A 26,573-nucleotide genomic window follows, 5' to 3' on the forward strand; every position below is an offset into this window, starting at 1 on the left:
TCAGCTCCACCATCGCGGACAGCCGCTCCCTGGACTCCGAGATCAACAGGCGGATCGGACGAGCAGCCACCACATTCACCAGGCTGACCAAGAGAGTCTGGGAGAACAGAAAGCTAATTACCACCACCAAAATTGCAGTCTACAGGGCATGCATCCTCAGCACACTGCTCTACGGCAGCGAGACCTGGAGCCTCTACTCCAGGCAGGAGCGACGTCTCAACACCTTCCACCTTCACAGCCTGAGATGCGTTCTGGGCATCAAATGGACCGACCGAGTCACCAACACTGAAGTCCTTACCTGCGCCCAGTTACCCAGCCTCTTCATCCTTCTCCAACAATGCCACCTCCGCTGGCTGGGACATGTACATCGCATGCCAGACAGGAGGATTCCGAAAGACCTACTGTACGGGGAACTGACCACTGGCAAGAGAGCACGAGGATGTCCTCATCTTCATTTCAAAGACGTCTACAAAAGGGACATGAAGTCAATGGACCTGGACGTCAAAAGATGGGAAAACGTCGCGAACGATTGCTCACGCTGGAGACGAGAACTACACAGAGGGCTGGAGCGAAGAGAAGAGAAACTGAAGCTTGCCGCCGAGGAAAAGCATGCTCGCCGAAAAGACAACAACACGGCAACATTGGAGGAGAGCGTCTTCAAATGCAATCGCTGCAACCGAGACTGTCACTCCCGTGTGGGCCTGTCCAGCCACAACAGACGCTGCACCACCATCAGCAGCTGAATCAAAACCCTCCAGGAGCAGATCCATGGTCTCTAGAGACTGACGGATGCCACACACACACTACAGCTATTTGTTCCATTTTCCTGTCTGTTTATGTATCATGTTATTTATTTAGACTACAAAATCTTTTTTTTTCTCTCTCTCCCTGAGAGTGTGACTGGCTTTTCTGCTGTGTCTCTATCTCCATGCACTTTCCAAGGCTAGTGCCCCACAGATTATTGCAATATTTCCACTTTTGGGTGCAACTCAAAGATGTAGCCCAGCACCCCTCTCCAGGTCTGACCTCTGCCTCATGATGCATACAATTAGCAACTAGAATATGCAGTTGTCCACAGAATCCGACCATAAATCTTTATTGGGAGAAGGTGGTGCATGTTGTTAGAGAACATTTGTTTTGTAAATGTGTAAAACATTTCCTTTTATGCTACAATGAACAAGTTGAGGAGAACTCGGAGTTTTTTCTCTTACACAAAGTGTCAACTGTATATTACATCTGAGACTAGGATTATCTTGGTCTGAATCGAAGATAATTTCCCATTTATCATGAGGATTAGTTGTTTTCCAGCTAATTTTCTTCCATGTCTTTGTTAGATACAGATTTAACTATTCAGAATTCTCTTATGGATGACTTCTCTTGTTCTACTTTAAATTTGCAATTGTCCATGACCCAAGTTGTACTATCATTGCTATTTTCAAATTCCTCCTCTATAATTTTCCATCTATTATTTCCTTTAGCTTTTAAACTCTACAATTTTGGCTTTCCTTCAATTTTGGCTTCTTGAACATTCCTATCAATGCAGTGTCATGGTTTGGAATTCCCTTGCAAAACTGGGAGAACCACAAAGTTCAAGAGGCTTACCAGCACCCTCTCAAAAGCAAATACACTTGGGAAATAAATGATAGCTTTACCAGTAATGCCTAATATGAAGAACGAATGGGAAATAAAACACACCAGTGCAGAACAGGCACTGTGTGATAATAAACATGAGGAATTCTTCAGATGCTGGAAATCCAAAGCAGCACACACTCAATGCTGGAGGGACTCTGCAGGTCAGGTAGCATCTATAGAAATAAGCAAACAGTTGACATTTGGGGCTGAGACTCTTCCTCAGGACTGTAAAGGAAGAGGGGAGATGTTAGAATAAAAAGGTGGGGGTGACAAAGAGGATAGCTAGTAGGTCCTGACGAAGGGTCTCGGCCCAAAACGTCGACATCGCTTCTCCCTATAGATGCTGCCTGGCCTGCTGTGTTCCACCAGCATTTTGTGTGTGTTGTTGTTTGAATTTCCAGCTTCTGCAGATTTCCTCCTGTTAGCTAGAAGATGGTAGGTGGAACCAGGTGTGTAGGAAAGGCAAAGGGTTGATGCTGAGGGAATCTGATAGGAGAGGAGAGTGGAGACCAGTGTCTTTAGATTGTTTGTGTTCTCACTTAGACCACAAATGATATGGACATTGTGTAGGCAGAAGCAATTCTTTCAGTTGGACATTTAATTAGTTCGGGACAACATTGTGTGTCGAAGGACCGGTTTCTGTTCATGTTCTATCATTTCAAATCTCGCAATTGTAATAAAAATGCAGAAACTGCCTTGGAAAATAGTTGCAGATCCTTGTTCATCCGCCTGGATGCACTGTGGGTACCTTGGGAATCCATCCAGGGCCGTTGGGTGGAACGCGCATGCGCGGAGGTCGGCGCGCGCGAAATTCAAGCAGAACCTCCGGGCGCAGCTTCCGGTTGGTGTGTTTGGACACGGATGTGGTGTTGGGTGACCGTTAAATTGGTAAAAATCATCAACTTCTGATTTCTGAAAGTAATTGTTTACGGGAGTATGGTAGGAGGTTTTAATCGGTTTATGTGCGGTTAAAACCGGCCTTCACGGATTGAACTGTGAACGCTATGCTTTCCGGAACGAAGATTCATGAACTGGTCGTTCGGCTTTTGGTCATTGAGCTCACTCTTAAAAAGAAAGGAATCAGCCAGAGTTTTCTTTAACACCCTGACGTAAAGAAAGATAGAGTGCACAGAAGTTGCAATTAACCTTATGATGAGTTGAGTGTTTGATTTGGGAAATGGAGCTTAAAGTAGGGACAAAGCAACGTTTGTTCACCGTCGTCGGCTTTTTTATAGATGTCAATCATTTGGGTGACTTGCTTGTGAATGAGTTTGCAGTTGACTCATTTTATTAATTTTGTGTTTTGTGGAAAACATGGGTTGCTGGATAGTGCAAACAATAATTCTTAATGGACAAAATCTGGCTGGCTGTGACTATCCTTTTTGAAAGGAATTGCAAGTGTTTTGACATTTGAACAGAGGTCCCAGACTGACAAATTAGGGAAACCAAATCCCTATATTATTCAATTCCATTTGCAGCGAAAATCAGAGATTTTTAAAATGTTGATCCATAATATTGTTAATATGAGACAAGCTTTGCCCAGCTTTGTCTCCAGTGAAAGCCATTCTGCAGCATTTGGGCAAGGCTGTGCTGTCTAGTCATCATTCAGACCTCTGAAGCATCCGCCTGACATAAATGTGGAATCTATTTATTGGAGGTGATCACAGGCACTGGACCTGAACCAGCCTAGTGATTGGAAAAGAACAAGAGGATCTAGAAGAGAATCTTCCAACTTCTAAAAGTAACTATAATAGTAGATGAAATACTTAAAGGTATATTGAATAATGTTCTTTATTTGTCAACATACAGAACATAAGAGCAAGGGAGTCTCAGTGGAAATGGATAAAATGTTGGGTACTTATGCTTGAGTTCTGAATGTGGCTTTCTTCATATTACAGGCATATTGTGATTGCAGTAAGAAACATGCAGAAGAGGTTTAAGACATTGCTAGGACTAGAGAATTTTAACTATAATAAATAAAGTATCATAATGATTTCCATGATTGTGAGGAATTTGTAAGTTCTGAATTACATTTTATTTGGACCATGCAGGTGTTTGCTTCCAGCAAGATTGTACAATATTAACAAAGAAGATCAAGGAATAACCATTCATGATCTTGAAACAATACTCTGACAGGCTTAGATGAAACTTTTTATATTTGGTATTTAATTCGTATTGTATTAAAATTTTATTTCAGTCCTTTAGAGAAAAACAAAAATCTTCTGGTGGCTGGGTTTCCTAAGTCAAGAAGGCAGCATGATCACAAGAATCCATGACCTTCCATTATCAAAATTGTTTTTAATTTTTATTCTAGTTTGTTTCCAACAGAGATGGATGTAACAGCTAATTTTTTCACTAAGTTGAAAACGCTTGCAGTAAATTTGGAGAAAGAGACAACATATTTGGACAATGCTTTGAATAATGATTATGGTAAGCAAGTTAATTAATACTTTGCAAAGATGATTTTGTCTATTCTGAAAAGACATTACAGTTCTGGAGTCTGTGACTAAGTTATAAATGCCTTAATAAATTATTTTGAAATTTCTAATTAAAACCAGAGAGATTTTACATAGAATTCCCCCCCCCCCAACAATGCTCATTTAGTTTAATGCAAATGAGACAAATTAAAATCTTTATATTACGATGTATCATCTGTTCAGTAATGTTACGTACATACGGATTAGGAGCACAAACATAGCATGCATCTCTCTCTGCTCCTGGCAATTTTTATTGTCTGTCTCTAACCTAGAAAGATGAATTGTAACGGAAGCTTAACTTCACCAATTTCCCTAGCAATAAAGTGATATTGTTCTGTTTTTTTAAATTACATGCCATATCTACACACTAGCCTTTTGAAAATACGGCACAATCCACTCATAACCTCTGCAAATGTAGAGCTCTCGCCATTTTGATGTCAAGCTTTTTTTTTATTTTTCCGCCAAATTGAACAATTTTGCATTTCCAAGATTATACTCCGTTTGCCAGATCATTAGTTACTAATTTAACCTATGTATTAACACACTTTCCTACCTTTGTGTTGACAATAAATTTATTAACAGTGTCTTCATTAAATTATTTGTATTAATTGTGACAGGTTAGGACCACACAAGTCATTACCACTGCCAACCATCTTTTCTGATAGCCAGCCAATCTTCAAACCATGCTAGATTATTACTTCATAGAGTAAGAGCTTTTATTTTTCATTAATTTGTTTGATGTGGCACCTTATCAAGTCTAAGAAAATCTAAGAACCATGCATCGACATTTTCGTCCCTCAACCACAGCACTAGTTACTCCTTGAAAGAATTTCAATAAATTTGACTTCTCTTTTATAGAATACTATCGACATTACCTGATTATTTAAAAAATTTCCAAGCTGCTATAACCACTTGTTTTCTGGGTCCCTTTTAGAATAAAGTGACAGATTGAAGGATACTAAAAGCAGTTTAAAATAATCATCTTGGAATCCATGGAATTTTGGAAAATTTAAATCTCTGTCAGTTTTTATTTACACTAAAATAATGTCTATCAGGATATGAATACTTGACTGTCTACATATCCAACAATTTTCTTACCACTTCCTTGGTGGTCAATTTCTCCGAGTTCCTCCTTCCTTCACAGTTCTGATTCACACCTATTTCTGGGTTGTTCCCTCTTCTGTACTGAAGACTGATGTATAATACCATCTCCTTATTTTCCATTATTTTATTTACTTGACTTTATATAAGACCAATGCTTACTTTCCTCTTTAAATATATATTAAAATTACTCATTTTTATACTGTTGGCTATCTTATCATTTGCTACTAATGTTTAGCCATACTTTGTCATTTTATATTCTAACAATTCTGCAATTATATTTTCTCTTTATGTTTGTGCTGCAGAGAGATATTTATAATACTGGTCCAATTTGGTGTATTACTCTATGGTTTCTAGTAGAAAGGATGTTAAGGAGAAAAGCCTCAAAGAAATTGTGAAAATGTACAAAATCTATAAAGTAATGGTGATAAGAGAGTTTTGCTATTAAAATACAGATTATGATAGCAATACATAAGGAGCAAGGGAGAGGAAATAGATTGTCACAGGATAGCGGACTGTAATACTAGAAGGCATAAGTTTAAGGTGAGAGGAGAATGACCTGTAGGGGATCTGTTTGGCAGGCTTTTCATACCGTGGGTGGAGGGTATATGAAAGGGCCTGTGAGGAAATGGGAGAGGTGGATACAATTACAACATTTTAAAAAAACATAGCCAGGTTCATGGATAGGAAGGGTTTCTGGATATGGACCTAATGCAGGCAAATAAGACTGGTTTAGGAAGAAACTTTGGTCAGCATGGATACGTTGGGCCTGTTTCCTTGCTTTATTTCACAATAAAGGAGCCAAAACCTAACATTTTATTTCTATCACATGAAGACCATGAAGAAGCTGCTCGCACAAAGATGCTTCATGAATTACATTCAGAAGTTAGAAATATTAAGGTAATTATTAAGTTATAAATACAATCAAATGGTAGACTTACTAGTTGGGAAGTTTTACTTCCAATTCTAACTATTTTGCATGAAGTTCATTTGTTGCATATTAAATGGTTTCTCCTAACAATTTCTCCTAACATTTTACTTTGGCTAGCCAGAAGGTAAATATTTTAAAGATTAATTACTGTTGTTACTAACCCTGTAACTGGGTCACTTACCAGCAAAGATAGGTCCGTTGAAGTCTGATGGTACTATCTTTAACAGTATTTATTGATAAAAATACACAAAATAATATCAATGCAACCATACAGATAATATACGTCGTCAATATCAAATCTAAACGCGCGGGTATAATAATAATCAATAAGAAATAGCTCTATTGTTGTCTAGTTCGTTCACGCTGCAGCGTTTTGGTTTGAGAGAAAGACGGGTTTAAAACTTGCCCAGTCCTTTTATGATGTTAATCCTTCGAGTCATTGGGAGTTGGTTTCCCCGTTGTTAGCTAAAAGCTGTTTTTCCGTGGTAAAGGGCACCGGTTTCCGGGGCAAAATGGAAAGAAACGCACGTGGCCTCCCCACCGGCTTCCGCTATTACAGGATCGCTAGCATTTCTTCTGGTGCGTCTGAGGGGCTGTTCCCACAGACCTTCTTTTATCCTGACTCACAGGTTTCAGATGTCAATCAGGTTGGGGGTGATGCAATCTCTCCCTCAACCAGCCCACTTTGCCTGAGGGCTTCCACCTGGCACAGTATTGCAATACACAAGTTCGTCTTCAAGAGACAATGGCCGTGTCCCGTAGCTTTATATCGCCGGGGAACGAGACATTCCGCACGTCTCTCTCTCAGTTCCTGGGTCTCCTGACCCAAATCAATAGTGATCTTGCGATTCTCACAAAGGAGGGGGCTACCCCGCACCCTTCGGCCCCTCAGAGTTGTGGTACATTCATAACACCCCCTTTCTTCAAAGCATTTTTACCAGCGGTGAAACGAAGTAGTACAGAGTCTTACAGGATTTTAGAATCTTAACACAATACAAAAGCTTTTCCTTTTCACTACAGAGTAATACAGTTATACATTCAATTCAGCATCTAAACAGTTAACGATTACAGTGTCACTTCCTTTTATATCTTAACATCTTGTACCTTACTAAAGTCTTGAAGCATCAGACTTCAATTTAATAACCACGTATTTTTATTTCTTTCCTTCAGCAAGCAAAAACTAAGGAGTTGTGATCTTAGCTTACGTGTATCTACAAAAGTTCATGCAAATTCTAATCTTTCTGTTGCTTTCAAACTTAACAGGCAGGCTTCCATGGGGTTGTCTTTATTATTCACATGCATTGTCGAAATCCCGTAAAACCGACTTTTGCTATTTAAAAATGGCGTCCCCATTAACTGTCGCCTCTCTTCCGGTTAGTTCCCACGTAGGGAGCTTGGGTACCCTGGTGACAGAGGCTCTCGCCCGCTTCTTTCATAGGAGTTATTATATCAACACCGTGTCCCAAACTTAGACCATCTTCTGAATTTCCACCCAATTCTTTAATCTTACACAGGTTGCTAGCCCTCTCTTCAGGACCCTTCAGCCTATTCATTTTCAGTTCGAACTCTTTGTTCAAGCAGCATTTCAAATTCTGCTTTTTCACACCACACTGGAATAACAATAGCCTGGGGGGCCCCGTCATCGTCCAACTCAATCTGTAAGCAATCCGCAGGCGTTAAATTTTCTTCATTCGATTTGGGAACTACATACTTCCCGTTTCCTTCAATAATAATATTTATCTCCCCACCTTTGATTTCCGCATTAACCTTTAACACATCATCGAGCACAAGCACCTGGGAACTCTCACTTCCCACTATTACCAAGGTTAACCCTTGCTTCACTGAACCAAGTCTATCTGACCCACAAGAACGGCCGTCCCTTTCAACTGAATCAAATACCTCAGACTTTTTCTGAGCTCCAGTACTAGGTTCAGTACCAAGTGCATCCACATCTGGGACACACTCAAACAGGACATTTGCCTCTTCCAGGCTTTCAATACCCGTACCCGGTCCAAATTCTAAATTCCCCTGATCCTCCCAGCTACTCTCTGGGCATCTCCCTTCCGGAGTAAACTCAACCCCGCGGGCTAAAGCAACCTCATCTGCCAACCCAGCAGACTTCTTCAAGGTAAGGGCACCCTTTTCATCTAGGACTACCCTCATTTCATTATCGGGAACACCTCTAGCATTTTCAACTTCTTCAAACAGTTCTGCCAAACCAGACAGATCATCCATGTCCAACCCTGGACCTTTTAACAGCTCTATCCGTGTCTCATCTTTATCTTCTGCCTCTAGAACTTTTCTCCTCGCTAAGGGCAGGTCTACCTCCTCTCCCTTACCCTCTTTCACTTTACTACTCTTCGTTTTACCACCCTCTAAACCCTCGTGGTACAGGGTCGGTAAAAACGTCTCGGCCAAATCGATACTGGCCTGTTTTAAACTGCTCTCTGTCTCGGCTGCCTTTCTCAACATGCTGCGAGTGATCGCGCATGCGGGATAGATCTTAGAATCTAGGGGCGGGGCCTCAACACTCACCGACCAGTTTGTCAGCGTCATTGCTGCCCAAACCTTACCACCTGCTATATTGTTACCAAGAACAACGTACGCGTCAGTGCTCGGGAATTCTGATCGCACGCCTATTTCAACTGGTCCAGACACCAGCTCACAATCCATAATGACCTTATGTGAGGGTACCATTTCCATTCCTTTACTTATTCCTTTCACAGCTACCATTCCCGTCTTGCGACCAAAATCTAGTGCCTTACTGCTGATCAACGACAGCTCAGCCCCTGTGTCTCTCCAGATCCGTATTGGAACTGGTGTGTCTCCCTCCCTCACAGACATGGTTCCGTTTGACAGACAAGTCTCAGACCCTTCTCGTACTCTGTCTACCCGGGGCTCTCTTGTCGATTTACTGATTACCACAGCACATCCAATAGGGACTGCTGCTTTCCCTTTTCCTAACTCTTTCCTCAGAGCAAAGCACCTAGATGCAATATGCCCCCCACTTTCCACAATTAAAACAGGTCAAGCCCAGAAATCTCTGGCCTTCTGGCCTTTCCCCCTCAACCTTACCGCTAGCTCCCAGCGGGACCTCAGCCGGCAGACTTTCTCGATCGTTCCCACGGTCTCTCTGGGAACTTTTATTCGAGGAAAACTTTGTCTTGTGGGTTAGGGCATATTCATCTGCGAACCTAGCAAATTCTGAAATGGACTTATTCGGCTTCTCATTCAAATACATCCAGATATCCTCCGAAACACAACCTTTAAATTCTTCAATCAGAATTAACTCCCTGAGACACCAATAATCCTCTGCCACTATCTCTGCTGTGCACCAACAGTCCAAGAGCACACCCTTCTCATAGGCAAACTCAGTATACGTCTGATTCCACCCTTCCTTTAAATTTGTAAACTTTTGTCTATATGCCTCAGGTACTGGCTCGTAACTCCGGAGAATGGCCGCCTTTACTTTGTCATAACTCTCCTCCACTTCCTCCTCCATGGCCAACGCTGTATATATCCACTGTGCCTTCCCTTTTAACACATTTTGTAACAGCGCAACCCACCGATCTCTGGGCCACTTCTGATTCACTGCCACCTTTTCAAAAAGCAAGAAATAACTATCAACATCCGTCTCCTCAAACGGAGGAACTGAACTCCCGACTAACATTAAACTGTTCCTCTCGGTCTGACCCTTGATCTCTTCACCCTTGCCTTAACTTCTCCATCTCCAAGTCATGTTTCCTTTGTTTCTCTCCCTCTCTCTCTCTCTCTCTCTCCTCTGTCTTTCTCCTTCTCAGCTCTTTCCTGCTCCCATTTCACCTCTAATTCCTTTAGCTGGAGCGCATGCTCTCTCTCTCTCTCTCTCTCGGCTCTTTCATTCTCCTCCTCAGCTGCTTCCAGCTGCTTTACCTTAATTGCATGTTCCAACCTTAATTTCTCCAACTCTAACTGAGCTGTCCCACTAGCTGGTACCTTTTCAGGGATATTTTCCAATACCTCAGCTGCAAATACATTCTTCCCAATATTATACTGAGTTATTGCCCTTCCGCTTTTTCATTGACAACCTCACCTCTGCGAGGTTTAACCCCTTCGCCAAATTTATCAAGTCTGATTTGGTGGCCGCCTCTAGCGCCTCCAGAGTCGGGTTTTCTATAAATTCACCCACATCCATCTTTGCTGGTTTCCCGTCTGGCTACCCACGTAACCAGATCCAAGTTGGGACTTACAAGCCCGATTCACTGGCCTCCCAATTTGGTGTCAAATCTGGAGACGAGAACCCCAATTTTGTTACAAACCCCGTAACTGGGTCACTTACCAGCAAAGATAGAGAGGTCCGTTGAAGTCTGATGGTACTATCTTTAACAGTATTTATTGATAAAAATACACAAAATAATATCAATGCAACCATACAAATAATATACGTTGTCAATACCAAATCTAAACGCGCGTGTGTAATAATAATAAGAAATAGCTCTATCGTTGTCTAGGGGATAATGTATTGTCCGATGGAAATATAAAAGTCACTGTTAGTTCGTTCACGCTGCAGCGTTTTGGTTTGAGAGAAAGACGGTCTTAAAACTTGCCCAGTCCTTTTATGATGTTAATCCTTCGAGTCGTTGGGAGTTGGTTTCCCCGTTGTTAGCTAAAAGCCATTTTTCCATGGTAAAGGGCACCGGTTTCTGGGGCAAAATGGAACCGAATGCATGTGGCCTCCCCACCGGCTTCCACTATTACGGGATCGCTAGCGTTTCTTCTGGTGCATCTGAGGGGCTGTTCCCACAGACCTTCTTTTATCCTGACTCACAGGGTCTCAGATGTCAATCAGGTTGGGGGTGATGCAGTCCCTCCCTCAACCAGCCCACTTTGCCTGAGGGCTTCCACGTAGCACAGTATTGCAATACACAAGTTCGTCTTCAAGAGACAATGGCCGTGTCCCGTAGCTTTATATTGCCGGGGAACGAGACATTCCGCACATCTCTCTCTCATTTCCTGGGTCTCCTGACCCAAATCAATAGTGATCTTGCGATTCTCACAAAGGAGGGGGCTACCCCACACCCTTCGGCCCCTCAGAGCTGTGGTACATTCATAACACTGTTAACTGGAGTCTGTTGTCAGCAATTGTAATTCTTGAAACTTACAGATGGAAGGTCAAGCTTTCAAATCTGCTGTTTCAGAAAATGTTTTAAACTGATGTGAGTAAACTAACGTACACCTTTCACTTTGAGTACATCATAATGTGGCTATTAGTTGTTTATTTACATATTAATATGGATTTTTTGTCTCTATTTAAATTTGAGGTTTTGTTTATTTGCACATTTCTTGTGATATGGACATGACTGTTGTTTATCCTAAGTGCTCTTGTAGGATGTTGTAGTGCGCTGTCTTTATAATGATCCTTCATTAATTATAAATCTAAATGCCGGACTTCTGTTGGAGAGTGTGTTCCAGGGGTTAGACCTAACAGTGAAGAAGAAATGATGATGTATTGTTAGGGGCTTGGAGGTGATGCTATTCCTGTGCATTTCAAACCTTTCCCTCCTTGGCTGATTAATCTTCAAGTGCATTTTGTGTATAATACAGGTGAAAGGTCTAAGTGAGCTGCTTTACCCTGGATGGTGTTGCAACTTCAACAATACACATGGTTCATTCACCCAGCCACACTCTTGACATATGCCTTGTAAATGGTGGAAAGATTTTGGAATATCAGCAAGTGAGTTGCAGGTCAAAGATGTCGATGGAAGGGAATTTAGTGATAGTAATGTTATTGAATATCATGAATAGGTGGTTGGATCTACTGGTGAAGGTAGTCATTGCCCAGTGTGTTTTTTAAGGGCTGTATCTTAATACTTATCAGCCCTTCTTGAATGTTGACTAGGTATTGTTGCATGCAGGGATGGATAACTTCATTTGCTGTGGAGTGTTAAATGGAATCATCAACAAATGTCCTCACATCTGATCTTATGATAACAAAGTCATTGTTGAAGTGGTTTAAAAATGGTTTGGTCTAAGGCTACTACTGTGATCTCCTGGGTTAGATAACTACAGGCATTTTTTTTTTAAAGTTTGGTATTACTGCAAACATAATGTTTATCCTTTGATACAAATTAATTTGTTTTATCAGGGCTTCTTGATTCTGCACTTGGTCAAATGCGGTCTTGCTACCATTCTCATCACATCACTAGAAATGAGCCCTTTGGTCCACCTGAAGGTAGACCGCCCAGGCAAACCGCAAACTAAGCATAGGCGATCAGTTTATTGAAGAATAAGTGCTATTGAAGCTTTTCATCACTTCACTGAGGGTTAAGAAAATGCTGGGTGGTAGCTTGATTTCCCTGTTTCCTTTGAGGAACACATACCTAGAAAATTTTCCATGTTGGGTGGATAATATTGTCACTATAGAACAGCTTCATGGAACACTGAAAAATATGCAGCCTTCCTATATCTGAGTCAACACAATAGATACTAATTTTATCAAAGTAGAAACAAAATTTTGTTTTTAGCATATATTTGCATTACTCAGGTGATGCGGAACAACATATCTGCTCACAGCAAAGTTTCTTTGCCAGCAACTTGTGAACATGCAAATTTGACAAGGAATTATTTTGCTGCTGAACATGTATTAAGATCTTTTTCAATCTGATCATCTTTCATGTAATCTCAGTACTTAGGATATTATCTGGTCCTACACCCCAGGGTATACCCAGTGCTCTCAGTCATTGAAGTATGGCTCTAATGATTTTGGTGGTTCCCAGAGAACTCTAAGATAGGTTATCCACTTTTGGCTAAATGTGATTGTGAATACTTCAGTTTTGTCTTTGCTGTTATATTCAGGGCTTATCCTTTGAAAGGTAGGTTAATTGTAAATTGTCCTGTGATTTGCTAATGATACAACCATTGTTAGTAGAACCTCAGATGAAGATGAGAGGGCATACAGGAGTGAGATATATCAGCTAGTTGAGTGGTGTTGCAGCAACAACTTTGCACTCAATGCCAAAAAGACGAAAGAGCTAATTGTGGACTTCAGGAAGGGTAAGACGAAGGAACACAGAACAATCCTCATAGAGGGATCAGAAGTGGAGAGAGTGAGACATTACAAGTTCCTGGGTGTCAGTCAGTATCTGAGGACCTAACGTGATCCCAACATATCAATGCAGTTGTAAAGAAGGCAAGGCAGTGGGTGTATTTCATTAGGAGTTTGGAGAGACTTAGTTTGTCACCTAAAACACTCAAAAACTTCTAACAATGTACTGTGGAGAACATTCTGTTAGGCTGCATCACTATCTGGTTTTGGGGGGGTTCCTGCACAGGACCAAAGGAAGCTACAGAAAGTGTAAAATTAGTTAGCTCCATCATGGATACTAGCCTCCTTAGTTAGTATCCAAGACATCTTCAAGGAGTGGAGCCTCAAAAAGGTGTTGTCCACTATTAAGGACCCCCATCACCCAGGACATGCCCTCTTCTCATTGTTACCATTAGGAAGGAGATACGGAAGCTTAAAGGCACACATTCATTCATTCAGGAACAGCCTCTTCCCCTCTGCCATATGATTCCTGAATGGACATGGAACCTAGGAACAGTACCTCATTTTTTTGTTTCTATATTATCATGCATTGTACTGCTGCTGCTGAGTTAACAAATTTCACAACTTGATTTTGATTCTAATCAGGTTAATTGGGTTTGTCAAGGGGTTGCTGGGATGGCGTGGCTCAAACGCCTGTTCTGCACTATATTGCTATTTTTTTTAAATCATTGAATGGAGATGTTCATGGAGCTGCTGATTTTCATTAACTTTTTTTATCCATCTCTCATCGGCAAAAGTGGCAGGATTGTGTCACCACTTAACTCCATATTTTCTATATTAATTATGCACATGTTACAGTTTCACTGGATTGGTACCTTTTTTTAGTGCTACAGGTATGGCTCTGTCATAAGACAGGAGCAGGATTAGGGCATTTGGTCAATTGAGTCTGCTCAGCCATTCGATCCAGGCCTATACACTCTCAACCCTATTCTCCAGCCTTCTGCCTGAAAACCTTTAGTGTCCTTATTAATGAAGAACGTGTCAATTTCTGGTTTAAATATACTCAATGGCTTGGCCTCCACAGCCATCTGTGTGGTCTCACCAGAGGTTTGTAGAGTTGCAACATGACCTCTTTACTCCTGAACTCAATTCCCCTATTAATGAAGCCTAGTATCCCATAGGCCTTCTTAACTTTCCTATCAACCTGTGCAGCGACCTTGAGGGATGCACGGATTTGAACCCCAAGGTCTCTCTGTTCATTCACACTCTTAAGTAACCGACCATTAACCCTATACTCAGATTTCTGGTTTGTCCTTCCAAAATGCATCACCTCACACTTATCAGGAATGAACTCCATCTGCCACTTTTCTGCCCAACTCTGCATCCTGTCTATATTCTCTTGTAACCTTCGAAAACCTACAGCTCCATCCACAACTCCAATCTTCGTGTCATCCGCAAACTTACTCACCCATCCTTCCACCTCTTCATCTAGGTCATTTATAAAAATCACAGAGCAGGTGTCCCAGGACAGATCCTCGCAGCACTCCACTAGTAACCGACCTCCAGGCAGAATACTTTCCTTCCACTACTACCCTCTGCTTTCTTCCTGTTAGCCAATTTTTTATCCAAACAGCCAAGGTTCCATTGATCCCATGCCTCATGACTTTCTGGATGAGTCTGTCATGAGGGACCTTGTCAAATGCCTTGTTAAAATCCATGTAGACCACATCTACTGCCCTACCTTCATCAATTTCTTTTGTTACCTCTTCAAAAAATTCAAAAAATGCTTGTGAGGCATGACCTTCCCTTCACAAAGCCATGTTGACTATCCTTGAGTAGACTGTACTTCTCCAAATGCTCATAAATCCTATCCTTAAGAATCCTTTCCAATAGTTTGCAGACCACCAATGTAAGACCCCTGGCTACCATATATTTCTCATGAGCCCCTTCTGCTTCCTGATTCATATATCTAAATATATGCTTCCTTCTTCCTCTTGACGAGTTGCCTCACATGTTTCGTCAGCCACGGTTCCCTTTTCCTACCATTTTTTCCTTGTCTCAGTGGGACAAACTATCCTGAACCCAGCACAAGTGATCCCTAAACTTCCTCCACATTACTTCTGTGCTTTCAGCCTTGAACATCTGTTTCCAATTTGCTCTTGCTAGTTCCTGCCTCAGGTAATTTAGTAGCCTGCCTGCTTCCATAACACTACCTGACCCTCCACCTATTATTGTACCTATTGTAATACCACACAACACAACATGGTAGGAAGAATGTGATGATGCTGATTCTGTAATTTTGTTTTGAAGTATAGCAGTTCTTGCTATACAGCCCTAAATCAGCAAACCTTATCTTTTGTTACTTGATCATCTCTCATAGAACAGTGTATCCAAATGGAAGGTTTGAATGATCTTATATAAGAATATTTTGAAGTACATTGCAGAGAAGTTGCCTGTTTGGTGCTACTTTATAGTGGAAATAAAAATTAATAGTAGACTCCAAATCAAGCTGACAAATTTGTTAAATCACTGGGCAGGATATTGAACTACTCAAAGTAACTATCTTTATATTAAAACTATCTAAGGGAAGTGATAAAACTCATCTGATTGTTATAGACTACAAGTTTGAATTGTCTTGTCTGGCTTTGCAGACATCCAGGTTAAATGGAATTCATTCTTGTCAATATTTTTGTTTCCTCTTTAAAGACAGATCTTCGCAAAAAATTAGAAACTCTTGAAACAGAAAACAGAGATAATAGTGCATTAATTAGAGCTTTTCAGACACTGCACCAGAAGAATACTGCAGACCTTGAGGAAATCGAAGAACACTTTCAAAATTATGGGTATGAGCCCTTGCATAACAATGATCAAGGTATGTGAATAGATGAGAACAGAATGTAACTCTCAGTTGCAATTTCATTGTGCTTTGATAAGTTTTACAATGTTGTTGAAATATACTACTAAAATTAATTAGTAATATACAGAAGTTTAAGAAAATGGGGCTACAAGATAATTGAATTATTGCATGCAGTGATCTGCTATTACTATTCTGGAAAAAATTTAATTGGCAGATACTGCAAATTTAAAATAAAAACACAATACTAGAAATGTTCATCAGGTGATGCAATATATGAAAGGGGTGCCAGGACTTTCAACATATTTTTTCAAAGCCGGAAGTTCACCACCCATTATAGCAATTAAAAATCCAAAGAAATGCATAACTGATGTTACTAGATTTTTGTATAAGGCTCAGCGCATTTTTGATGTCTCCTTTACCCAATTAGTAAAATTTGCTGTCATAGAAGTTATGAATGGGATGGGCTGAAAAGGTGGTTTGATTTCTTAACACTCATTTCTTAATGATGACATAACTTTGCACTATGGAATATTGTGATAGGATTCTTTACTAGGAACACAACACTCATCCCTGTAATGGATTTTTGAACAAAATATGAAAATCTGTGGCAACTTAAAATTATGTTACAATTTTAATTTCAGTTTTTATAAACAGCTCCATTTTCCTTATCTTAACTATTTTTGTTTGTGAGTTTCGTATTCATCATCACAATTTCAGCCCATGTATAATTCTCTACAATTCCAACTAGTTAATCACAAAAGTCTTTAGGAATGGGGAAAATAATAATAAAAACTACTGAATGCCTCATCCCATTACCAGTATTTCCCAATCTAAGAACAGATAATTCAAAGTGGCAGTAGTGTTAGTGAGGGCAGAAGTGATGTTGATGTACAAGTTTAATTTCTTACGTTTTTCCTTTATCTTTTCTGTTTTTAAAGAAAGGGGGAATGCTATGAACCTCCCAAAGTAACAATAGCTATATCAATAATAGTTTGCTTCAAAGAGAAGAAAGGCAGCCTCCAATTAGAAATGGCACCACCTCTTGGTTTTCCTTTTAAACTGAACTGTTCCAGTCTTGGAAAAACATGTTTCTATATTGTTGCTAGGATAAAATTATGGAACTCCATCTTGGAACCTCATCTCATTCTCTATCTGCAATAGTGGAGAATAATCATTCATTTAAACTAATATTAAGTTCATAACTACAAATATTTACAAAAGTAATAGCATTGAGCACAGATGAGTTTCTTACAATGCATTTCTTTGCAAAGTCTGGAAGTTTGGTTGCATGCTATAATTCTTTGAACTACTTGTCCAATAGAACATAATATTGTATTCTCTACCTAATACAGGTTTCCCCTGCTATCCAAAAGTAGAGCGTTCCTATGAAACCGTTTGTAAGCTGAAATGTCATAAAGCGAAGAAGCAATTACCATTAATTTATATGGGGAAATTTTTTGAGCGTTCCCAGACCCAAAAGATAACCTATCAAGTCATACCAAATAACATATAAAACCTAAAATAACACTAACATATAGTAAAGCAGGAATGATATGATAAATAGACCGCCTATATAAAATAGGAATATTGTATGTACGGTGTAGTTACACTTATCAAAATCAGGAAGACAGTGAGCCAAAATCGATTTGGAGAAAAAAAAAATCAGCATATACACGCATGCGCACACAACTGCCTGCACAAGGTTTCACAGTCATGGTAGTCTTTCTCGGGGTAAACGCATGTATAAAGTGGGCGTCTTTTTTTTTTCGTAAAAGTGAAAATCCTCTTTGGCTAGCGAAAACAGGTACTAATGTAGGTCTTTCGTAACAGCGAGCTGTCGTAAAGCGAACATTCAAAAAACGGGGGCCACCTGTACCACTATGAGAATGCTTTTACTGCATGGACTGCAGCAATTAGTGAAGACCTTTCCATACAATCACCCTTTGGCAAGAATGGGCAATATTTGCTGACTTTGCTGGCAGTACCCACCTTTGATAAATCAATAAGATTATCTGAGACAACCTTTCAGGAAATTTTGGGCCATTATGATACACCTTTGGTGTGAACTAAAGTAATAAAAGATGCTTGAAAGAATTCATTGCATGTTTTTATTTGATCGCCCTGTAATTGGCAGGTGCTAATTACAACATCTTTCTTTTAGTAGTGGAACTGTCGCTAGAGCTTTTTATTGTTTTAAGTTGTAGAGTTCTAAATGCATATTTTAACATAGAGGGACTATGTATCTTTCATATTGTCAGTACAGCAAATTAGAGTGTTTACTGAATTGCTTTCAAACTACAATTTACCTAATGTAAGATTTTTCCACCTGAGCTCATTTGTAGTCCCTGTTCTTTGCAGCAAGTTCACAAATGGTCCATTATTACGAAATAAAGTGAACACAAAATTGTACAGCACAGAAATGGGTACTTCAGCCTACCAGATCCATCTACAGTAATCCAGTTTGTCCACATTAGGTTTATATCCTTTTATGTCTTGGTTATTAAATGAAGTGCCTGTCTAAATGTAGTCATTGTATCTGACTCCAGCACCACTTCTGACAGGGTTTCAATATCAATTACTTTCTTTGTAAAAGCTTGCTCTTCAAAGCTTCCTTTTAAAACTCCTTCCTCTTGCCTTAACCCCATGCCCTCTTGTTTTTGATAACCCTATGTTAGGAAAAGATTCTGACAATTTACCCTATCTATGTTGCTTATTTTAATTATCTTTATCAGTTGACCGTCACCTTCCTTTACTCCAACTTATTCAATCCTCCAATTCGGACAATATCCCCTGCATCCTCTCTTAAACAACTATATCCTTCCTATAGTACAGCAACCCGGACTACAGGCTTTACCTCAGAAGCAGCTAACCTGTGTTCTGTAATTTTTCCAAATAAGACCCATCTTTTTGTATTCTATACTCTGACTTAAGCAAGCATGCCATATGCCCTCTTAACAAACATATCTACTTGTTTTTGCCATTTTCAAGAAACTATGGACTTGAACCCCCATGTCCTTCTGTTCTTTTAACATTCCTTAGTGCCCTACCACTTACTGTATCTCCTACCCCTATTTAACTTCCCAAGATACCTCACCTTCCACTTGTCAGGATTAAATTTCATTTGCCAACACTGCCAAATGTTTATCTTGTGTGTCATTCTGTAGCCTGAGATTACTTTCCATTCTATCCACAACAACACCAATTTTCATATCATCTGCAAACTTGGTATCATATTTCCTACATTCACATCCATAATATCAATATATATATATATAAAATAAACAACAAGGATCCCAGCACCAATTTGTACAGTATTCCACTGGTCAAAAACATTAAATCAGAAAAAATCTGCCTCCTATAGTCAAGAATGTCCTTTCTCTCTCATCACCAAAGTATTTGGACAATGTTCCTGAAAAGATACAATCCTCAATGCTTTAGGGTAAAAGGAAGTAGGCAATATCCAAAGTCCTCATGAAGGGTCTCAGTCTGAAACACTGACTGTACTCTTTTCCATACAGGCTGCCTGGCCTGCTGTGTTCCTCTAGCATTTTGTTTGTGTGTTGCTTGTCCAAATAAATGCAGTACTTTTTTCCTTCTAGAACCGCAGATGAAACTAATGGAAACTGAAACTGAATTGGCAGCAAATTCTGAAACCAATCTTGAATCGCAGAACGATGAAGTTACTACTCCAACGCATGAAAAGCCTTTGCTAAGTGACCCTACACGTACCCCTCAGCTTGAAGATTTTGGACTTGGTCATTTAATGTTTCGAAGTGCTTGGGGGGTACAAGAATGTCCTCTGCCTTCAGATCCCAAAATGACTGATGGATTCTCTGGAAATTACGATACACAATCTTCCACATTTCAAGGTCCAGTTATACCAAAGACACCAAAATGTACATTGCAGCTGGGAGACGATGTGCTTCTTACACCCAAGATGGAAAATTTTGAAATTGATGAACATACAGGCTATGTAAACGACTTTACTTTGGCACTGTATAATAAACGTGATCAACTGAATATCAACAGGTAAATTTTAAACATTTTTCGAACTGTTCATACTTTTCCATTCAGTTTCCAATGATGTATGTGATTTCAACAATTAATAATGACTGATTTTTAGGAATATTTCATTATTGATTTTATACCTTAAGGATCTCTACTGTTGACCATATTCTGGATTTACTTTTTGCAATAACAGCAGCTATATTGCATTTTTTGATTTCTGCATGAACATTAAAACATTCTGCAGATTTTAATCTCATTTCCTTCCTAAGCATTTATAGCAGGGTTCCAGTGACATCATCATCCAGAATGGCTGCGTAAAATAACAGCTCCTCCGAAAAAATACGTATTTTGCCCCTTGAACCACCAAATACAAAATCTCTTGATAATACTTGAACTGATAAGGGGGACAAGAATGGGGAAAAGGGATGGAAACAAAAAAAGTGCCATTGCAGAGCCTGTAAACGAGGAAAATACAGAGAACAGCTCTGTACACGGGCATAAGATGGCAAAGTTGACGCTAACCCTCACTCAAATGAAGAGGCAAGTTTAGCAAAAGTTCTGGAGGAGATACAGGACTTCCATAAAGACATAAAACAACAACTAAATGATATTAAATCTGAGCTCACCAACGTTAATCAAAAAATAGCGGAAGCAGGGGCACAAATTGAAAAGGTGAAAGATCGTGCTCAAAGTGTGGAATACATGCTAAGCAAGATGATAAAATTGATGAATCAACAAGAAAATAAACTACTCGACCAAGAAGGGAGGTCTCGACAGAAGAATGTAAGGTTATATAATGTTCCTGAAGGAATAGAGGGGTCGTCTATGGTGGAGCTTGTGGGAAAGTTACTACGGGACGCACTGGAGATTCCTCCAATTACGGAGCTTGACATTGAGAGAGCACATCAGACACTAGCCCTGAGACCCTCTTAGGATCAGGAAGACAAGCCACAGTCAATAATAATCAGATTCCTCTGCTACAAAACCAAAGCAGAGATTCTGTGCAAGGCCTGGAGAAAGAAGGGATTTTTGAACGGGAGATTAATATATTTTGATCAAGATGATCCCCCAGCGGTCCTGCAAAAATGTAAGGAATATTCTGAAGTGAAGCGAGTGTTAAAGCAGAGAAAGATTAGCTTCCAGACCTCTGTCCCCTGCTAAACTGAGTGTTCTATGAGAACGGAACACAGCTGTACCAGACAGTGGAGGAGATGACTGCAGACACGAAGAACAGAGGATTGCTCGTCAACGTGATCACACCAAGGGAAAGCCTGGCTGAGTAGCTATCCCGCTCCGCCTGGGAAATGGTGGGAGGACCGAGAAAGCAGGGGGCAGGAGAAGAATATCAGGGAGAGACAGCAAGTTTTCATAAGACAGCCCTCACCCCCTCCAGAAGAGATATAAGGTTTGACTAATCTCAAAAGTATTGATAAGTTGAACAGAAGCCAAAATAGATGATACTGTATTTATCTCAAGAAATACCTATTACAATGTGGATTTTCTATTACTCTATTATTTTATTTTTTATTCATTCATTCACTCCTCCTTCCCCACCTAAATGAGAATATATATGGGAGGTATACACAGGGAAGTCTTTTCTGTGTAATGGACATAGACTTTTTCACTTACTTTTATGGGTGCTGCAGTGGGGGCCCTCAGCCCATAGGTAGGAGAGGCTATCCCCCACAGCTGGACATTTCCTCTAGCTCAGCCCAGGGTCACCTACTAGAGACCTCAGCCTCGGAATCACATCTTCGTTACCTTTTTTCTCATTTGTGTTTCTTTGTTCTTACTTGTTCAGGGAGTAGATTGGCTAAGTTCTTTTCTGCTAATTTCAATGATACACTGACAGATAAATACAAATGATTAATGACAAGGTAAAATTCATATATTTTAATGTCAATGGGCTGTTGAATCCAATTAAATGCAGTAAAATTCTATCTAAAATGAAGAAAGAACAAGCCCATATAGTATATTTACAGGAAATTCATTTAAATGATAATGAGCATAGAAAACTAAAGAGAATAGGCTTCACTAATTTGTTTTTCTCCTTATATAAATCAAGACATAGGAGAGGAGTTGCTATTCTCATCTCAAGCAAGTTAAATTTTGAAAAAGTATTCAAAATTGGAGATAAGGAGGACAGATATATTTTAGTAAGGGGGAATACAGACAGGAATTCCGTTACTCTATTGAATATATACGCAACCCCAGGAAATGATATTAGTTTCTTCCAGAAAATCACTAATGTTATGGTAATGGAAACAGAAGGTCCCTTGATATGTGGGGGTGATTTCAATTTAGAATTACAATCAAAGTTAGACTCTTCCAGTAGAAAATCCCTTGAAACAAAGTCATTACATAAGAAAGTTAACACATTTTTTGATGTTGGTCTAATTGATATATTGAGAGACCTTTTCTCCGACAGAAGGGATTACACTCACTATTCTGCCCCTCATTCTTTATATACAAGAATAGACTATTTCATAACATTTGGAAATTAACACCTGTGGAATTGAGACAATAGATTTAAGTGACCATGCACCTATATATTTATCTGTTGATTTTGATCTACAAACACTAAATGATCCCTATTTTAAGGAACAAATTAAAAAAGAAATTGGTCTTTGCTTAGAATTCAATGATAATGGAGAGGTTTCACCTCCCATTCTATGGGATACTCTGAAGGCTTTCTTAAGAGGGAAAATTATAGCGATATCTTCATATAAGAAAAAAATAAGGAATAAAACATTAGAGAAATTACAAAACATGCTGAAGGAACTAGAAAAAAACACAAATTGAGTTTGGCGCAGGATACCTTAGAGAAAATTTTAAAAATTAGGAACAAAATTAATAGCTTGGCTACACAAGAAATCAGGAAAAATCTAATGTTTTTGAAACAGAGACCCTATGAAAGTGGATCTAAATCTGGAAATACTGGCGTGGAAACTGAAAAAGAAATAGCAGAAAATACAATTCATAGAATTAGGGATACAAGAATAAAAGTGATTAAAAAAATAAGCTAAGTGAAATTCAGGAAGCTTTTGAAGTGTTTTACAAAACTCTATATTCTAAAGTTTCAGGGGGAAGCATAACCCAAATTGACACCTACCTGAGTTCTCTAGAGTTACCTGCTTTAAACGAAGAACAAAATAGAATGATAACTGCTGACATAACTGAAACCAAACTAAAAACTGCAATTAGTAGGCTTAAATTACGTAAGTCACCAGGATCAGATGGTTATACGGCAGAGTGGTGTAAAGAATTTTAAAATGACTTAATTCCTGTTTTACTCCCCACACTGAACTGGGCTCTAAAAAAGGCTCAAACACCACCCAGCTAGATGGAGGTGATATTCTCAGCTATATCGAAAGAAGGCAAGGATAAAATGGAATGTGGATCATTTAGACCAATATCTGTTCTTAATGTAGATTATAGATTATTTAGCTGCATCATGGCCAAAAGATTAGAAGAGTTTCTACCCACACTGATACATAATAATCAGACAGATTTTATACAACAACCCCAAACACAAGGCAATATACGAAGGACACTACATATTATGTTTCATATACAAAAAAATAAAATTAAAGCAATAGTGATAAGCATGGACACTGAAAAGGCATTTGATTCGGTTAATTGGAATTTTCTTTACAGAGTTTTACATAGATTTGGACACAATTTTTAAAACTCTACAGGCACCATATGACAATCCCACTGCTAGGATTAAAATCAATGGATGTTTATCAAATAGTTTTACCCTAGAAAGGGGCATGAGACAGGGTTGTGCATGGTCACCGCTACTCTTCACATTATATCTGGAACCACTAGCTCAATACATCAGACAAAATGAAGATATCAGGGAAATTACTATTAAAGGGACCAAGTATAAATTGGCCTGTTACGTGGATGACATTTTGATCTATCTAGGGCAACCAAAATACTCTATCTAAATTAATGCAATCCTTTGAACAATATAGTCAATTATCAGGATACAAGATTAACATAGATAAAACCCAATTACTTTCATATAACTATAGTCCATCAAGAGAAATTGAAAGTAGATATCCCTTGGCATGGCAAACAGTCTTCCAAATATTTGGGCATCAAGTGCCAAAAGATTTGGCAAAATTATCAGAATGCAATTATTTGCCTATATATAAAAAAAATTAAGGAAGACATAACAAGATGAAATCTAATTCCTTTCTTTAGTCTCAGTTCAAGGATTGAGTCCATTAAAATGAATATATTGCCCAGATTATTATATCTCTTTCAGACCCTACCAATAGAGATTAACTAAAATCAATTCAATGAATGGCACAAAATGTTTCAAGGTATATATGGCAAGGTAAAAGTCCTAGAGTTCATCTCAAAACTTTGCAATTGGCCAAGGAAGGGGGGGGGGGTAGAATGGGCCTACCCTCTCTTACAGATTATTATTTTGCAGTATATTTGAGAGGTGTGATATGCTGGTGCAACCCATCATATGACACTCAATGGAAATACATTGAGGAGGGGATACATCCCATCCCCATACAGGCAGTTTTGGCTGATAACAACCTACAAAGTTATATAAATACTATTAATAACCCATGGTTGAAATAGACTCTTAAAATATGGAAAACTATTATAGAAGAATATAAACTAGAGGGAGATATTGTAATTCTTAAATGGTGTGCATATGACTCGGATTTTACGCCAAATAAACTGAATGCTAGATTTAAGGACTGGACAGCCAAAGGAATAACAGTTCTATGTAATATAATGAAAGAAGGAACATTGTTCTGATTTGAAGTGCTTAAAGAGAAACACCTATTAGAAAAGCAAGATTTTTATCGGTATTTGCAGATGTGACATTATGTTAATAGGAGGGTGAAAAATGTAACCAAGGCAAGTACATGTTTGATAGAACTGTTTAGAAAAGCATTTAATTCAGATAATGATAGTAGAATCATTTCAAGTGTGTATAAGGCTCTGTCAAATCTTAAAACACACTTGACTTCATACATTAAAACAAAATTGGAGAATGAGGAAGGGATAACTATATCTGAGGAAGAATGGACAATAATATGGAGGTATCAATGAAAGTGTACTAATTCACAGAAATGGAGGGAGTTTGGGTGGAAGAACCTGATAAGATATTTTACTATACCCTCTCAGAAATACCATTATGATAGTAACCTCCCTGTTTGCTGGAGAAATTGTAGAAATCAAACTTCAAACCATTACAGGTCCACAATCCCTTAACCGAAATCCTTGGGGCCAGTTGCATTTCGGAATTCAGAACTTTAAGTATTTCAGAATCCCTCCTTATTCTGGGACCCCCCTGCAAATACCAAAAAACAGGTATGCTCAAGTCCCTTATTTAACCTGTTTCAGTGCAGGTGGACTTTAGGACCTGGCGGAGCTCCGAACCTACGCACATCCTCCCATATACTTCAAATCACCTCTAGATTACTTAAAATACCTAATACAATGTAAATGCTATGTAAATAGTTGTTATACTGTATTATTTAGGGAATAATAGCAAAAATATTTTATTTCCGACAAAATCATTCAATAAAACAAAAATATACAGCTTGAAACAAACCAAATCAAACACACTGTAAATGACTTACTGGAATAAATGTGGAACGTCACTGTCACTTTAAAACTTCAGTAACTTGTCTTTCTGTTTCTTTAAATCATATACAGTAGTAGTTTTGACGCCATATTCTTCAGTAAGACGCCTCACAGACACACCGCTTCTACAATGACTCCACTTTCTGTGTTATTGATAATGATAGATGATTCCTTCTTTTTTTTCTCATTGTTACCCATAGGGGTATTTGCAGCTCTTTTTGACATTTTCACAGTGAAATTAAACACAAAGTCAACAGTGAACACAAAATATCAGCGACTAGCAAATGCATGTGTAACCAGTACGAGTGCTGAGCCACAACTGACATCTGGTGGCCTCTGCTGTTGGCGAAAAGAACTTCGGTTTTCGGAGCTTTTTGGATTTCAGAATTTCGGATAAGGGATTGTGGACCTGTACAGTATTTTATGGGATTGCCCATTATCAAAGGCTATTGGAGTGGGATACACAATGCCATACAAGATATTTTTAAATGTGAAATACCCTTAGAAAGTAAGACCATATATTTTGGGTATATACCTCAAGAATGGTTGAAAAGAGATAAATATTTAATGCATATACTGCTGGTGGCTGGTAAAAAGACTCTTACCAGGAAATAGTTATCACAGGAGAGACCAACTTTAAACGCATAGATGGAAATTACTATGGACATTTACAAAATGGAGAAGATAACAGCGTCTGTCAATCATAAATTGGAACAATTTGATTCATATTGGGAAAAATGGTTTTAACTACATAACACCCCATAGGCCTGATTTTATTCTCACAAATCAATGATTATGTTGTAAAAAATACATCACGGCCTACTTATACATAGTTTTCCTTTTGTTAGTTCTTTTCTATAAGTGTATACCTCAGATAAGTACTATGTGGAGATTTGTGGCAAACGTGAATATATGATATAC

The 26,573-nt window shown here is 39.0% G+C and overlaps 1 protein-coding gene across 1 annotated transcript in view; it reads left to right on the forward strand.

Annotated features, from left to right (window-relative positions):
* The first annotated feature begins 2,471 nt into the window (after positions 1 to 2,471).
* ska3 (spindle and kinetochore associated complex subunit 3) overlaps positions 2,472 to 26,573 on the forward strand; it is a 35,900-nt gene continuing 11,798 nt past the window's right edge. The window contains exons 1-5 of the mRNA XM_059963304.1: positions 2,472 to 2,520; positions 3,947 to 4,062; positions 6,046 to 6,110; positions 15,872 to 16,037; positions 19,622 to 20,051. Coding sequence (XP_059819287.1) covers positions 3,963 to 4,062; positions 6,046 to 6,110; positions 15,872 to 16,037; positions 19,622 to 20,051 — 761 coding nt within the window. The 5' untranslated portion in view covers positions 2,472 to 2,520; positions 3,947 to 3,962. The remainder of the gene's footprint in view (positions 2,521 to 3,946; positions 4,063 to 6,045; positions 6,111 to 15,871; positions 16,038 to 19,621; positions 20,052 to 26,573) is intronic.

This window comes from Hypanus sabinus, chromosome 3, assembly GCF_030144855.1.
Source record: "Hypanus sabinus isolate sHypSab1 chromosome 3, sHypSab1.hap1, whole genome shotgun sequence".
Classification (NCBI taxonomy): Eukaryota; Metazoa; Chordata; class Chondrichthyes; order Myliobatiformes; family Dasyatidae; genus Hypanus; species Hypanus sabinus.